Source organism: Oryza glaberrima, chromosome 10 (assembly GCF_000147395.1).
Source record: "Oryza glaberrima chromosome 10, OglaRS2, whole genome shotgun sequence".
Classification (NCBI taxonomy): Eukaryota; Viridiplantae; Streptophyta; class Magnoliopsida; order Poales; family Poaceae; genus Oryza; species Oryza glaberrima.
Window position 1 is genome coordinate 19,777,800 of NC_068335.1, and position 16,467 is coordinate 19,794,266.

Here is a 16,467-nt window from a genome sequence, read left to right on the forward strand (position 1 = left end):
CCCCCCCGCCCTCGCTGCCGCTTCCCGCCGACGCCGCCCAAATCACCGCGCCGCCCGTTGCTTCCCGCGCGCGTGCCGTGGTGGCCGACCGGCCAGACGCCGCCGCCGTCAGCGCCTGCCGCGCCTGAGCCCGCGCTTGCCGCCCGTGTCGCCGCTCCGTTCCAAACCGCCCCCGCCGTCATCGCCGTCGCCGTCGACTCGGCCCCGCCTCTCCCCGCGCGTGCTTCCAAGGAAAGGAGGCAGGGCTCCTCCTCATCGCCCTCTCTCCCTCCTTCCTTTCCCAAAGAGGCAAGGGGCAAGCCCCCCTTTCTCCCTTCCTTTTTCCTTTTCTCTTCCCCGCCGGCGTCATCCGCCTCTGTCGCCGTTTTGGCCGCGAGCGCTGAGCGCCAGCTCGCGCCTTGACCGCCCAAGGTCGGTTTCCAAACCGACATTGCCGCCCTATAAACCCAGGCGCCCTCCCTTCCTTTTTCCCTCCCAATCTTCCCCGTTTTTCGCCCGCGCCATTGCCGTCCCTCTGTCTCTCTCGCCGGCCGCCGATGTCGCGTGTGCCGGAGGAGCTGGTGCGCGCTAGGACGCGGAAGGGGACTCCGGGCGCTCGTCTTCTTCCTCTTCCTCGGCCCGAGGCCAGAGAGATCACTCCCGTGCCGTCGGCCCCTCGTCACTACGCCCCATCACTCCGCACGGTAGTGCCTCCCTCCGTTCTCCCTCCTCGTTCCATCTCCTCCCCTTAGACTCGGGTAGTAGCACGAGTAGCCTCCCCGTAGCTAGCTGGCGCCGCCCCGACCGTTGCCGCCGCTCGCTGTGTGCTCGCCGCCGTCGCCGCCCGTGCTCCGTAGCGCCCGCTCGTCGCCGGCCTCACTCGGCGTAGCTCTGCCCAATCCGACGCTAGCAACGGATTCCTGGAGTCGCGTAGATGCTTTAGCTCGCCCGAATCGGTCTCCCGTCGCCTCGTCGCCGTTTCCCCCTTCCCTCGCTGCCGGTTGCCGCCGCCGCAATCCGCCGCCGTGGAGCATTCCCTGGCGAATCCGAGCCATTGGCTCGTCTCCCCTCGTCCCGTGCAACCTCCCGGTGTGCTCGCTTTCGCCTGTATCACCGTGGTTCACTTCGCCGCTCGCCGCCGCCGTCCGCCATCCGTTCCGGCCGACGTCGTCGTCTACCTCCCGCCGGCCCGTGTGGCAGCCACGTAGGCGTCACGTCGGCGCCACCTCGGCCGCGACCGGGTCAAGCTGACCCCGGTCCGCCGCTTCCCTCCGCCCCGCTCGCGCGCGCGGTCCACCGCGAGCCGTGAGGCTGCGCGTGGGCCCGTTGCATCCGCACGCCCGCGAGCCGCGCGCATTCACTGCGCCCCGCTCCACACCCTAGCACCACGCCGCATGCTTCCTCCGCACGGTGAGCCGAGCCGCTGACAAGCGGGTCCCACCCGGGACCACGCAAGGTGGACCCGGCCCACCGGCTCTCTCTTTCTCCTCCCCGCCCGAGCGCGCGCCTTGGGCCGCCTTCTTGGGCCGGCCCATTAAGCTCGGCCGAGCCGCCCCTTTCTCTCGGGCCGCGCCTTAGCCACCCGAGGGAAGTCTAATTCCCCTCCTTCCTTCTTTTCTTTTCTTTTCTTTTCAAAAAGGATTTAAATAAATCCTTTTTCCTTTAGACCAAAAATCCAATAAACTTAGAAATTCAATATCTTCCCAACCGTAAGACCGTTTGACTCCATTCAACTTCCAAAATTCCTCAAATTTCGAGATCTATCTAATGGAACGCTTAGAGGTCATTAATAGGGCTTTATTTTTGCCGTTTGTTGAGTTGTCCCGTTTCGCGTGTAGTTTCGGAGCCCGAAGACCCGCAGTGCGAGGATTTCGAAGATCAAGTTCAAGATCTCGAGCAAGGCAAGTCACCTTTGATCATCTTGCACCTATAATTTAAATCTAAGTATTTATTTTCCGCAAATATTGCATGAATAGGATTTACACAAGTAATTCGGCCGCGGCTTGCGAGACGGCCTACCGGCCCCCAATCCTAATTGCTGCAATTACCCTCCTTGAATTATTGAACACTTAAACCTCCTTTGTTAACTGTTGTGCTTCGATGCACAGGCCTTCGGGTACGCGCATCGGAACACCCCCCCCTCAAAATATAAAATATCCAACCATGGGTAAAACTTGGGTTTTACAAAAGACTTAGAAAACCCGACACCTGGGTCGGTGCTTGCGAACTAAATGAATTTCCAAAATCGCGGACCGGGGAACGTACCGGGTGTACGGTTTCCCGCTCTTGCACTTAAGGACCGTTTCCTTGGAATTTCATCCGAACATAAGACAGGTGCGACCACATGGGTGAAATGGGACACCCCTGGCTGAGTAACTAGCTAATCAGGGGAGCCATGATGCCAAGAGACATGTGGATTCAACGGGGTGGTGTCGGGGAGAACCCCCGGGTTTCCTGGCACAGTATGGTCTGGGACCTAATCTGGTGTTGGTCTGGGACCCCTCTCGTTGGCATATGGTGAACCTGTGTCCGCTTTCAAAATGCCTTGTCATGAAAGCCTTAAGGTCTGTAGTCGTGGCCGTTCTGCACGGGCTGGATGATCCGGGTTAGTAATGTCGTGTGGGTAAAGTGTACCCCCCTCTTTAGAGGTTATTAAACTGTTCGAACAGCCGTGCCCACGGTCATGGGCGGATGTGAGGTGATTCCTAGCGTAGTTTTGTTTGACTACTGCTTTGTGAAATTTGCTGTTGTGGATTGGGTCCGATGTTTGGAAAATCTGCGGCTGATGGGATCAGCCAGGCCCGGGTGGCCGTTTAAAAGCTGTTGGCCGGGTGCCAACCTTGATCAAATCAAAAGACTGATACATTGCACATACTCCGACCGGACGAGACGCACTGTCTCATCCGTGTCGTTTGAGAAGCACTCACTTAGTCGTTTCAAAAAGGAGTTTAAATAAAATCAATTGCAAAAACAACAGCCTTTCCGTTGAAGCCTGTATTAAACACATAATTCCCATGGCTTGCTGAGTACTCCTGTACTCACCCTTGCTCTATATAATAATCCCCCCCAGTTGCTGAAGAAGATGAAGTGGATCCCGCTGACGAGGAGATCTTCCAGGAGCAAGTCGGCTACGATGAGTTTTAGGGTTTCGGCCTAGTTCCCAAGTCGCGCCTGTGATGTTTGGTCCAAGTCTTGGCCTCCGCTTCCCTTTTGTAATGCAGTTATGAGCTCGAGATCTGTCCGCAGCCCAACATGACTGTACTCCTACTCTATAATAAAGAGACCTCTGTTGCTGTGATATTCTGTCTTCCTGTGATACCAGCACTGTATCCTGGGACTGGTATCGATTAACAGGTTAATTTGGAACGTCACAGGCTAGTTCCGCTCGGGGCTAGTTCGGGGCGTGACACATATCTAGGTAAAATGGAACACAAAAATAATTAACCAATGGCGGACAACGGGGCAGGATTGATAAAAACCAGATCCGGATCCCATTAATAGGGATGGACGGCAATGAAGAGGAAGGTGTCGGCAGAGGCGATGAGTGAAACAGTGGAGGTGGGCTCGGCGTCGGTGCATCGTTCACAGTAATGGTGACATGGCAGAGACCCTAGGATGGCATGGGTCGCGAGGTCCTTGCATCCGGCAGCAGTGCAGTTGATCCAGGCGAGGAAGATGGTGGCGTGGCATTTCCAACTTCCAAGCAGCGGCAGGATGAATCTAGGGTTGTGTTTAGTTTAGCACAAAGTTTGGATTTTGGTTGAAATTTAAAATGATGTGACTGAAAAGTTGTGTGTGTATGACAGGTTGATGTGATGGAAAAGGACTGAAGTTTGGATCCAAACTTTGGATCTAAACACAGCCTAGGTGGGGACAGTGTGGCTCTCTGAGTGGTGTTGGGCTGGCTCTTCGAGGTAGCAGCGGCACGATGCTTCTAGGCTTCGAGACGATGGCAGGGATGTCGGACGAGGCAATGTAGCAGCAGATCTGGGCCTTGTAGTAATAAGGCAACTACTTCCTCCGTCCTAAAATGAAGCCATTTTTGAGGTTGGCACGGGTATTAAGAAAGTAGGTGAGAATGATTGGAGGAAGTGTGTGATTGGTTGAAAAGAGAAAGTAGGTGAAGAATAATGGTTGTGATTGGTTGAGAGGAGGAGGTAGGTGAAGAAATAGCTTCATTTTGGGACAAGACACTGTGCTAGAAATAGCTACATTTTGGGACGGAGGGAGTATGTGTTATACGTGGGGGGTAAAATGGCCTTTGCACAACATCATAACAGATGTTTGCTACTAGAAAGTTGATGGCGATGTCATTTGTTGGATAAAATCGTTTATAGGATGGTATTTACTGAAACATGTCCTCATTAGTGGCAACACTTAGAATTTGACTTTTTTTAGATAATGGAATATAATATTCCGGCCTTTACTCAAAAGAGCTACAGCCAATTATTACATAATAGCTTTCAATAACATAGTGTAAATCTAAATGAATAGAACACACCGAAGAGAAAAACAAAGAAACCAGCCTAACGTAAGGAGATCACAATTATTGAAGTCTATTTGTAAATCTCAAACCATAATTAGCAAAAAGTTGCATAACCGTTGTCGGAGATATGGGCCCGAGGGTATGCGAAGTGAGGGGAATCTACCTTCCCATCCTACCACGTGTCCCTACAGCCTGGTCCTGTCCCCGCATTCCGCGAAACGCAGGAGCGGTCGGGGGGTCGGGGCCTCGGGGTGCCACGTCATGCCCCTCGGGCCCTTGCACTGCTTTGCCCCGAGGCCCTCGCCTAGCCGCCGTTTGGCGGGGGGAGCAAGCGAGGAGGGGGCCCAGGCTGAACTTCCTTTAATGCGCGCAGCGCCCCAACTGCCCCCTGTCGCATTTAATGCAGTGGGGTAGACGTGCGGCGTGCTAAACTGACGCGCGATGGTCAAGAATGACCGGTCTGTGACCAGCCTGACGCCGGTCACGTCTGACTGGACGGACAATCGTGCTCCCACGTCGTATCTGCTTCCGGCGGAGTGAAGGTAGGTATGACCCGTCCCATCGGGGGGTCATTCGGACGGCGGCCACCACAAGTCTTCACCTATTAATGAGGGAATGACAGGGCTGTCCCCCGTGTCAGGCGAGGGACGGCGCTGGGCCCCGCTCAAGGACAAGCTGTGGTTTAGGTTCCAAGCGAAGGCACGGGTCGAGTTCCAGTTAAGATAGGGTGGGTCCCCACCCGAAAGAAGAGTAGGTAGAGGCGGTGCATGTGGTATCCCCTTGAGGTATAAAAGGTGGACCTTGCCCACCGAGAAAGGGGACGACTCTCAGAAAATCTGAGATTGTGGAGGAGGGAAGTAAGAGTGTTCTCCCGAGCTTAGGAACCCTTGTAACTCTCAGTCTAAATCCCATACACAGGAGTAGGTATTACGCTTCATAGCGGCCCGAACCTATATAATTTGGTTGTGTGCGAGCTAGCTAGGAGCCTTGGGGACGGATACGCGATTTCTAGAGGCGAGCTTCTTCCCCCGACCGAACTCATGAAGGGGGGGGGGTCTCACAATCTCCCGCTAGAGAGAATCACTCCTCGACAACTGTGGTCTCCAACTTTTGTCATGCAACTTTCAGAAACTCTTCGTCTTCATCACACCTTTGTAGTTGTGCCTAAAACCGGAGCCAATGAGTTGCCCTGAAAATGACCTACATATAGGAAAATGATGGTGATTTGTCAAAAACCATATCGTTCCTACTCAGCCATATTGCACAACAAATGGCAGAAGCTCCAATAAGTATCAGTTTACTCATTTTCTTATCAACTCCCAAAAGTCACCCATTAAAAATATGAGATATGCTAACTGGAAGAATAAAACCAAAAGAGAACTGAACTGCTCTCCATAGGAACTTCGCAAAATGACAATCCATAAAGAGATGTTGAATAGACTCATTCTTCAAACAAAAAGAACACCTTAAGCTGCTATTCCAGTTACGCCTTGCCAAATTATCCTTAGTTAACACAACCCCTTTAAGCAAGTACCACATGAAAATTTTAATCTTAAGTGGCAACTTAAACTTCCAAATACACTTGTTTCTCTCGATATAGCCATTATTAATTAAAGCTAGGTACATAGACCTCACCGAGAACAAGCCATTCTGATTGAAATTCCATCTAAAACTATCATACGAATCATTCAACTGAATATGTACTATAGAGGCACACAACTCATGCCAACAAACAAGATTCTGACCAACTAAAGCTCTCCTGAAAGAAACATTAAGCGGAACAGATCTCATAACAGTGGCAATAGAAGATGTTTTCCTCCAAACAATTGCATATAAAGATGGATATTTATCTTTAAAAGCCAAGTTACCAATCCATTTATCTTCCCGAAATCTAATTTGTTTCCCATTATTGACAATCTAAAAACTCATATTTAAGAAAGTACTTTTGACATTCATAAGACCAGACTAAAAATGGGAATCACCTTGTTTCTTGTCAACTTGGGCTATAGATTTATTATAAAGATATTTGAGTTTTTGCCGATGACAAAACTTTGATTTATTGTAACTGAAAGAACTAAGTATTCGAAGGTAACTAAACAAGTAGCTCATGTGGCTTGTGATGCTCACGACTTGAAATCCCACATCAGCTTGACTTATTATTATTACTCCGAGCCAAACTAAGGCAGTGTTCTTGAGTGAGGGTTGGCAGCCCTCATTTTCTGCACGAAAAATGGAGCGATGAATTATTGCACGATAAATTAAATATTAGTTAAAAAAAACTTAAAAAATGGGTTAGTATGATTTTTGAAAACAACTTTTCTATAGATTTTTTTTTTGCAAAAAATACGCCGTTTAGCAGTTTGGGAAACATGTGCATGAAAAACGAGAGAGTAGAGGATGGTAACAAGCAGTGCCGAACACAACCAAAGTAGTTGATTATGAGTTCGAGCCGAACTAAGCCGAGCTCAATGCAAGCTGATGCCATGAGTTTTGAGTTATCTTTTTTTATTTTTCCAAACATACCTTTTCCAAGCTCATAAAAACATTACAATTTTGTAAAAAAATCATCAGCATTTGTTGAAAGCCCTTTTAAAATCAACTTTCTACTATTTAATCCATTCATTTGTATTGCGCCCTCCAAGTTGTACAATTGAAGTTCCCTACAACACCAGTTCACTCCAATAAGTTACTCTGACCCTGACTGCAGTTCAGATGCACTTATTATTCTAGGGTGCAATGCGGGTTATTCACGATCAGACATAATTAAGGTTTGCAGATCTCGTTCGTTTTGGTATGCACAAGGAGCTATCACTTGCATGAGTACAGGAGCCAGCTGCTGTGCGTGCCCAGACTGTAGTGTGTGCCCTCATCTCGCCATAGCCGTCAGATGGAGACCCTGATCGACGGAGAGTGTAATCATGGTCCGGTAGCCGATGATCTCCTTCTCGTCCCGCAGCTTGAGCACGAAGAAACGGAGCAGCACGGCCGCGAAGATCTTCATCTGCCTGTACGCGAAATCCTTCCCGAGGCAGATTCTTGGGCCGGCCTACAGAAGGAGCAGGTGATCAGAATTCAGAATTGTCTCATCACAAAGTTCAGAAAACTTTCAGAAGTGGGTAACCGGAACTCAGAAAGATTCTTGGAGTTCAGTAAATTTCACCTGGAAAGCTGTAAATTTGAACGGGCTCTCCTGCTGAAAGACGCCGTTCTCATCGAGCCAACGTTCAGGCCGGAAGGATTCAGCGTCTTTGCCCCACAAGCTCTCCATCCGGCCCATCGCGTAGGGGATGTAGAACACGATGTCCCCCTTGCTGACGTTGAATCCGTTGGGCAATACATCGTCTGAGAAGCACTGCTTGTTATCCTGAAACATCGTCAGAAACAAAGTGACACTACGTTTGTTACTATACTTCGATTCATTTGGCATTGGGCAAGAGAATTAATTTCGTTTGATTAACTTTGTGATCGTAATTAATTACCAGTGGAACTGCAGGGTATAGCCGGAGCGTCTCCGTCAGTGCAGCGTGCAGATAGTGCATCTTGTTCAGTGCCTCGTCGGTCAGGCTCTGCGAGAACTCGTCGATGGAAGCGGCCTCGCCGGCGTTGGTGGCCTCCATGGCTTCGTGGCAGATCTTCTCCTGTACTTCCGGGTGTTTGCACATCATGTACAGGAACCAAGCAAGCGACCCGGCTGTGGTGTCCTTGCCGGCTATGACAATGTTCAGTATGATGTCTCTCAGGTACTTGTAATCAACCGTCCCAGAATCGCTAGTCGTTGCCTGGATGAATCTTGTCAGGATATCCTGCCTCGAATCCTATTGCACACAAAAAGTTCACCTTAATTTCAAGTGTTTGATCACTCACAAAATGGATGGACAATTGGACATATCAGGTAGTGCTTACAGTGTCGTGTGCCTTGGTGTTGGAGAGCTCGTCGGACCTGTCACGGATGAGCTTGTACACGAACCCGTCGACGACCTTGATCCTCTCCTTGAGCATCGCCTCGGCGCCGACGTTGAGGAGCCTCGACAGCTTCCAGAACGGGTTGAGGTAGCGGAGCATGGTGAACTCGCTGGCGTCGTCGAACGCCGCGGCGAAGCGGCGCCCCTCGCCGGAGCCGTCCAGCGTGTTGAGGTCTTGGCCGAACGCGATGGTGAAGATGGAGTCCATCGTTGCTCTCATCAAGAAACCCTGAAGAAACAACCGAACAAACGTCCTCAATGGCGATACAAAAACAACACACCACTGGCGCCATCGATAGTTACGATCGGTTGATTACCTGGAAGTCCATGGATTGGTTTGACGCGGCGTGGCTGGAGACGACGCCGGCGAGCTTGGCGGCGTTCCTCTTGAACACGTCGCCGCTGAAGTCGCGGAGGGCCCTGGTGGTGAAGTCGTAGCTGGCGATCTTCCTCTGCTGCTTCCACTTGTCGCCGTCGACGGCGAAGATGCCTTCCCCGAACAGGTCGCTCATGTTCCCGTGGTTAAACGACCCCTTAGTATTTTTCACAGAAACCATACGTGTCAGGGCAGCAACAAATCCACAAACATGAACCGTACCGGCCTAGCTAGCAGCCTCAAATGGCTGCTTGCAAAGCTGACTGGTTTGGGATCAACATGAATGCCTCTAGTACCAAATGCTACAAACATGATGTTACAGTAAACATTTATAATTATGCAACTTTAAGTTTGTCATCACCCTAAGTATATCACTAGTGTATATTATATTTCATCTTCGCTCCAATCTCAGCTCAAAAGCTTTTTGACCCTAGGGGCATTCTTGTCTTTTCGAAGAATTTCTCTCTTCAATTAAGCCAAAAGTGTCCGCGAACAAATTACGAGTTTTTTTAAGTGTCTTTAAGCCGTGGCACGTTTTTATGATATATACCAGCAAATTACACAGTTTTTGAGGATCCTGTAACAAATTTTGCCTATTTCCTTTCGAGTGTCACGCTCGTAACTGACTAACCGGGTATGTATATCGTCGCTGTTACCTAGCTAGATATCGAGCTGCCTACAACTAAAAAGGTATGAATGGATCAACCTGTAAATCTATTTATAAATAAATTAAATGGATTGACCAATAAATTACCCACTTATTTGATCGGGTTGCCGGGTACCATAACTTATAGCGTTTTCCTCCTCTCCTCTACTCCCATCATTCTCCTTCGGCTCTTCGCCTCTCTTTTTCTCTCTTCGTGCATGGTGTGCAAACACCCGGAAGTACTCGTGTGCAAGTACCCGGAAGTCCCGGTTCTCTCCTCCGCCACACTATGCTGCTGTTGTCAACGTCGCGGCCTGTGTGGCCACAAGCCCACAACCTCTTTCTTCCACCCGAGTAGATTTTTAGGATAATCCATTTGGGCCCATGATAGTTGTGTTAGATCAAAGACAATGACTAACGTTTCTTTTTTTTATTGAGAACTCAATGACTAACGTATGGTCCACAATAAGTAGGATGAATAGGATTGTGACGATCCGTACAAGTTGAGCTGGAACATGTTCGCGGCGCACGTGTGGCCCATATTAGATGGGGCCGTACGCGTCAAATTGACTAGAGAAATATCCTTTTTGACTACATAGGGTTATGCTAGTAGCAGTAATAAGACTGTTGGTTCTATCCGTTTGGAGAGAGATTTTCTGTGCACTCATTAGTATATATTTAATTAAGTATTAATTATTAAAACTTAGAAAATAAATTTATTTAATTTTTAAAATAACTTCTATATGGAAACCTTTTACAAAATACACAATATTTAACAGTTTAGAAAACGTGCTAATAAAAATGAGTAAGTTGAAGAAAAGACTGGGCCTAGAGCTTTTTTCTCAACTCCAAACTTCAGTTTTCACGTTTTCCGTTAGCATATTTTTTAAACTGTTAAATGATACTTTTTGACAAAAAGTTTTTACATAGAAGTTGTTTAAAAAATTAAGTAAATCTATTTTTCAACTTTATATAGTTAATACTTAATTAATTATATGCTAATAACTTTTCTCATTTTACGTTCACGGAAATATCTCTCCAATTGGACAGAGGGAGAGAGAACGGGGACTAAAGTATAGCCGTATAGGAGTAGTAAAGCAGTTTACAGAATCACAAGAGCATGCAGTAATAAAGAGTGGCGCTGCGTACCTTGCCGTAGTTGGCGAAGTTGGTCCGGAGGATGTGCTCCACGACGGCGGGGTCGCACGTGTATATCTGCTCGCGGCCGGTCGGCACCAGCAGCCGGAAGGTCATGTGCTCGCGGGACAGCGCCGTGTGGTAGTCGTGCACCCGCCGGACGTGGTACAGCTGGTGGAACGCCGTGCCGACCACCGGCGGCCGCCGCCGCCGCCGCCGCTTCTGCTTGCGGGTGGCGACGACGGCCAGGTACGTGCAGATCGCCACCACCAGCACGAGACCAACGGCGGCCGCCGGAGAGTTGGAAGAAGAGTTCACGCCGCCATCTTCTCCCATGGCACAAGCAGAAAACCAGCTTAGCTAGCTCGCTCTTGGCTTAGTTTGGTTGGCCTTTGCTGCCGATCGATTTCGGCCGGCCAGCCTGAGTGAGATGTGCTCCTTTTGGATTTTACGTCGTCGATGCGTCTCTCGTTTTATACAGATCGATAGATAGCCTAGTGGGTTCCGAATGGGCAGAAGTATGTGAATGGAATCGTGAACCGCATGCCATGCTACAGCCTACAGTGGTAGATATCTTGTAATTGGGCAATTTAGGTTTGGAGTGTTTGACTACTACTTTCTCCCTTTCACAATGTAAAACTTTTTAACATTATTCACATTTATTTAGATATTAATGAATCTAAACATATGTATATGTTTATATTTATTAACATTTATATGTATATAGATAATGCTAGAAAGTTTTACATTATAAAACAGAGGGAGTAGAAGTCTAGCACGGAAGTACAAACGCTAAACCAACTGACCTGGCGGCGATAACTCGGTGCCGTACGGTGGTTCGTTTTGTATGCTTCCAGCAAGTTGGTCTTACTTTTTTTTCCTTTCCGCCGGCCGATCGAGAATGACGTACTGATGAGCAAACTTTCGATAGGTATTGATTAGATTGATTTGGTGAAAATTTGACACGCACGATTTGGCTTCTGGCTTCCGATCAATATGATCCGAACCCTGCAATCGTAATACCACTTCTACTCTGATTATCAACCATACGTTGTCCGATTGACCTCGCCTAGAAGACTAATCCCTGCATGTGAATTGAAAAACATAAGCCCTAGGGCGTATGCCCTCTTGGGCTTAGCCAACGACACAATTACAACGTCTAGGACCCAAATCAAACTTGGATTGTATGAGGTACGTGGTTTGTTTTGTCGATTCCCAACAACTAATGAGTAAATTTAATGTGGGACCAAAACCATATGAAAGTAGACCCCATAAGCTTTACAACAAGTACTCATGAGCCTAGAGATTTCTTTTGGATCATCTACTAGTTCCATTTGAAGTTGATATTGCTAGGATACCCAAATCCGAATCCAACATGTGGAGACTTTAATCTTTTGCCTTATATGAACCAAAAGTATTGTGTTGATGTATGAGTAGACTTGAGAAATGTCAAACATTTTAGCTTGAGAAATGACGTAGGTGATAAACTCTGATCCCTAGTCAACTTATTTGATCATCCATACACTTCGTGAGTTCGCTCTCCTTTCTTTTGCACACACAAGTAGTTCTGCAAATGAGAATATACAAAACTTATGGTGTAGTAATATTTATTCAAATATATAATGAGTAAACCTAATATTGAACAAATGCACATTTAGCTTGTTGATATGTAATAGAAGCACAGTTATATCCGAGTCAATGATATCCTCATCATATTTATTCATGATTTTGGGTTGTTTTGCTTTGAGCTGGCATAGGACTACAATTCTTAGCAGCTTATGTCCTAGGGTTCCATCGATTGACCTAATAAGCCAAAGTCAAAGCCAAAATTTATTTTTTTAAACTTAATTTTGAAGCTAAGTTTAAGATTTTTTAACATAGTCTTTTATATTGTTTTTTAAGTCACTAAGAGTATATTTACAAACATTTTACGTATAAATTAATTTTTATTCCCTAATAAGCCGTTTAGGAAATGTGGGCAGCCGATGAGGCTGCTACTCCCATTAATTTGGTGTGTACTACTGCTATCTTCGACACATCATTTAAATTAAACTATGGGTGTGTTTAGTTCACGCCAAAATTGTAAGTTTGGTTGAAATTAGAATGATGTGATGGAAAAGTTGGAAGTTTGTATGTGTAGAAAAGTTTTGATGTGATGGAAAAGTTGGAAGTTGGAAGTTTGAAGAAAAATTTTGGAACTAAACTCGGCCTATACTCCCTCCATTTAAAAAAAAACTCAACATAAGATAGGATGTGCCCTAGGATAGGTCACATCTTACCTAGGTTGAGTTTTTTTTTTTTTGAAACGGATGTAGTATTATCGTAGTGCAATCTTTGGTAGCTTATGTTATGTGGATTTTTGTGGGAACTTTCAACATTTCTTACAAAATCTTTGATGTGAATCTAACAACTTTTTTAATACTTCTAAAAACATGGTACAAACACAGACGCTCACATACATGTACATACACTCACCTTTACAAATACATAGACGCACACTAGAACTTACAAGATCCTTGTATAGACTAGATCGATTTGTATAGACTGGATCATTATATATATCCTGAGATTCACAGAGCCATAAGAAATGTCTCGATGTAGACATGTACGCCTCTTTTATGGAAAAAGTAATTAGTCATAAATATGGTCATTTGTACCAAATCTAGAACTTAATCTTAACTGAGCTAATTCTACAATAAGGAACCTAATTCATTCATTTTTGCTGTCAGATAATTTTCATAGCTAAGCTCCAATTCATCTTCCATTATGGAAGTAGGAGGGACGCCCTTAGCATAGTAGTTTAATATTTCCTCTGTTTTTAAATAATTGGCATCGGACACTATTTATTTCTAAACTTTCAGCACTCACTTTTTATGTAGATTTTTTTCCAAATGTTAAAAAGGATATCATATTATTAAATGTATGGCATCTTAAAAATACAAGCACAAAATTTATCACAGTTCAACCATTTAAGAGTAATTGGTGGTCAAACATGAGACAATAACTTGTCGGTTATTTCAAAATGAAGGAAGTATTTGAAGTTCCTGGCATACCGATTTAGGTACCATTCTTTTCTTCAACTTCAAATTACAGCTTTCTTATTTTCCATGAGTATCTTTTCAAATTGTTAACGGTGTCTTCTCTAAAAAAAACTTTTTATATATAAAAAAAATCCTTTAACAACCCAAATAAACGTATTTTTAAAGTTTATAATAATTAATATTTAATTATTAATGTGCTAACGGTTTATCTCATTTTCGCATGTCACTGAAAAGGTAAACAAGTTGAAGTAGGAGATTCAAATAGCTAGGCCATTGCTCCGACTACAAAAGAAAGAACAGTTCCCTTCCCTTCTTGCACAGAAGACAGCAGACAGATCACCACCCCACAGGCCCCAGCATTGAGCTTACAAAAGTTATCCCATGTGAAACGTGTGCGACCATTCGATCGTACGAGCAGGACGAGACACCAAGAAAATATCCATGTTGATGATCGTATCTTGGCCTTGATATACGAAACACTACTGTTCATTGTTCAAGCCGTCGCTGGAGATGCTTTTGGCCGAGTTTAGTTCCAAACTTTTTCTTCAAACTTTTAACTTTTCTATCACATCAAAACTTTTCTACACACAAACTTTCAACTTTTCTGTCACATCGTTTCAATTTTAACCAAAATTTCAATTTTAGCGTAAACTAAACACACCCTTTACTCAGAACTGATTCACACAATCACAGATGCAGCCGCAGAAACGTATGAATAAACCCGAAATTCCAGAGGTGTATGATGAATTCGCCTGTATTTGGAAAATTCCAGATGTCTAGTACGTTGAATTTGCCTGTACTTGGCTGCTAGCGCTAGACGACAATTGTAGATTTGCCGTTTGAAAGTTATTGTCAGCCTCGTGCAGGCAGAGTAGTGGAGCGCGCCATTGCTCACAGCAGATTCATTGTTTGTTGGCTCATGAGGTACGACCAAAAACTTAAATTTGTAATCGATTTTGAGGTTTTCTTATTGGAATATAGTTTATTTTTTTACATCAACTTCTAAATCACTAAAACACAGATATAGAAGTTTTACCCATAAATTATTTATAATTGTTTCATTCCTTTTGAATTTACCACTATGAATATCCTTAGTACTAGGTACGTGAAATTTACTACGTTAGCTTTTTAATATATGAAATTATTGATTATTCGTCTTAATAAAAATATCTATAAAACTATCCTTGAAAACGTATACATCTGCAAAGGGCCTCCATTTGTCATTAGGCCGTACTTAACAATCTGAGACTCCATTGTGAAACACAAATTGATGTCTTATGTTTAGAAAATGCCAAGAAATAAGAGAATGAATTAGCTGTGAGCTCTACCTAAGTCAGAAAAATAATCTATACTCCTTTAAAAGATTTTAGTGGTGGTGATGAACGGTGAATCTGTCACCACCCACCAATTGACATGTGCGACTATGAAGTTGGTACATAGGGTCACTAAACAGTAACACGTGCAAACTGTCCATTCCCAAAGTGATTGAGGGAATGGAAAAGGAATGCAAAGCATGAGTATTTAGCTAGTTTTTTCCCTGATGTCGTCATTATTTTTTGTTAAGCGAAAAAATAGAATCTTTATTGTCTGAAACATATGTTCATATCGGTGTCATGAGTCATAGTTCTCTAAGGTGGTCACGATTACCATCAAACACTTATCAAAGCTAAAAAAAAACTATTCTAACAAAAAAAAATTTAAAAGTAAGAGTGATCTTTTTTTTTTAAAAAAAGAGAGCGAAATGATTTTAAATACATTAGAGTAAGGAAAATCAGGGGCCCGGTTCGGCTGACCACTTGCACACCCTCATGGAGGACCATGTTTGAACTTGAAGCATGTCCAGATTCGTTGTACTATTAAGTGTCCTATCTGGTACTATGTTGCTATATTATGGGAAGGATGGAGTAGTAGTTTTGGATTTTAAATTTTACAAAATAAAATAAAATTCTGAATTGACAGTCTACACTAATAGAAAAAATATTTTCGCAGACGTGATCTTTTTTTTTCCATGCGGGTTGGTCCTCAGAACCAAACAACCGCCTACGAAAATGGCAACCGGTGGTGAGACCGTCGTCCGCCTACGAAAATCATTTTTTTTGTAGGCGTATCCCTTAAGAGATCCGTCTGTAAAAATACTTTTATTTTCACAAGAGGACCTCTAAAGTGGTCCAAATTTTTGCAGACGGACCACATAAGAGGCCCGCCTGGGAGAATAGGACCACTCACTAAAAAAATCTTATATGTTTCCTTTCCCAACAACCACCCACCTACCCACCCATCCTTATCCTCTCCCCCTCTCTACCTCTATCTCTACCTCTCCCTCTCCCTCTCCTACGATTTTTGAAATTTGGATGAGTGGTCTCTACCGTGAGGAGGAGCTAGCGGCCGTAGGCGGCTTGGCGCGCGCAAGGAGGCAACGGCGGCGGCGTCGGTGTCGGAAGAGGAGGAGCCGATGGCCATCGGCGCATGCAAGGAGGAGGTGACAGCCGTCCGACTCGGCGAGGAGCGACGGAAGAGCGGCCAAGAGGAGCGGCGACGGCTCAGTGAGAAGGGAAGAGGAGCTGACGGTGACGACGCTCCCTCCCTCTCTTCCTCCCAGATACGGCGGAGGCGTCCACCAAAGACGGTGCCGGCCCCGCCCCTTCCCTCCCTCCTAGATCCAAATGGAAGAGGAGCCGATGGAGGCGGCGCTCCAATCCTCTCTCTCCCTTCCTCCAAATCCGTCCGCCGCTGGATGGAGGAGCCGATGGCAGCGGCGGCGTAGACAACGCAGGCCCTTCCCCTCCCAGGTCTGGATGGAACATGAGAGCTGGCCTACGGAAGCGACACTCCCCTTGGAC

At 45.8% G+C, this 16,467-nt stretch overlaps 1 protein-coding gene across 2 annotated transcripts; it reads right to left on the bottom strand.

Moving 5' to 3' along the window:
* Positions 1 to 7,052: 7,052 nt before the first annotated feature.
* On the bottom strand, positions 7,053 to 11,047 carry LOC127753042 (cytochrome P450 704C1-like). Of its 2 annotated transcripts, none has more exons than XM_052278499.1 (6): positions 10,599 to 11,047; positions 8,745 to 8,960; positions 8,369 to 8,656; positions 7,945 to 8,280; positions 7,626 to 7,829; positions 7,053 to 7,511 (listed from the first exon to the last, which is right to left on the bottom strand). In XM_052278499.1, the coding sequence occupies exons 1-6, from the start codon at positions 10,920 to 10,922 to the stop codon at positions 7,332 to 7,334; spliced, it is 1,548 nt and encodes a 515-aa protein (XP_052134459.1). In that variant the 5' UTR covers positions 10,923 to 11,047; the 3' UTR covers positions 7,053 to 7,331. The 2 variants fall into 2 exon arrangements, with proteins under 2 accessions (XP_052134459.1, XP_052134460.1); XM_052278500.1 differs by lacking the exon at positions 10,599 to 11,047 and adding an exon at positions 9,562 to 10,427.
* Positions 11,048 to 16,467: the final 5,420 nt, after the last annotated feature.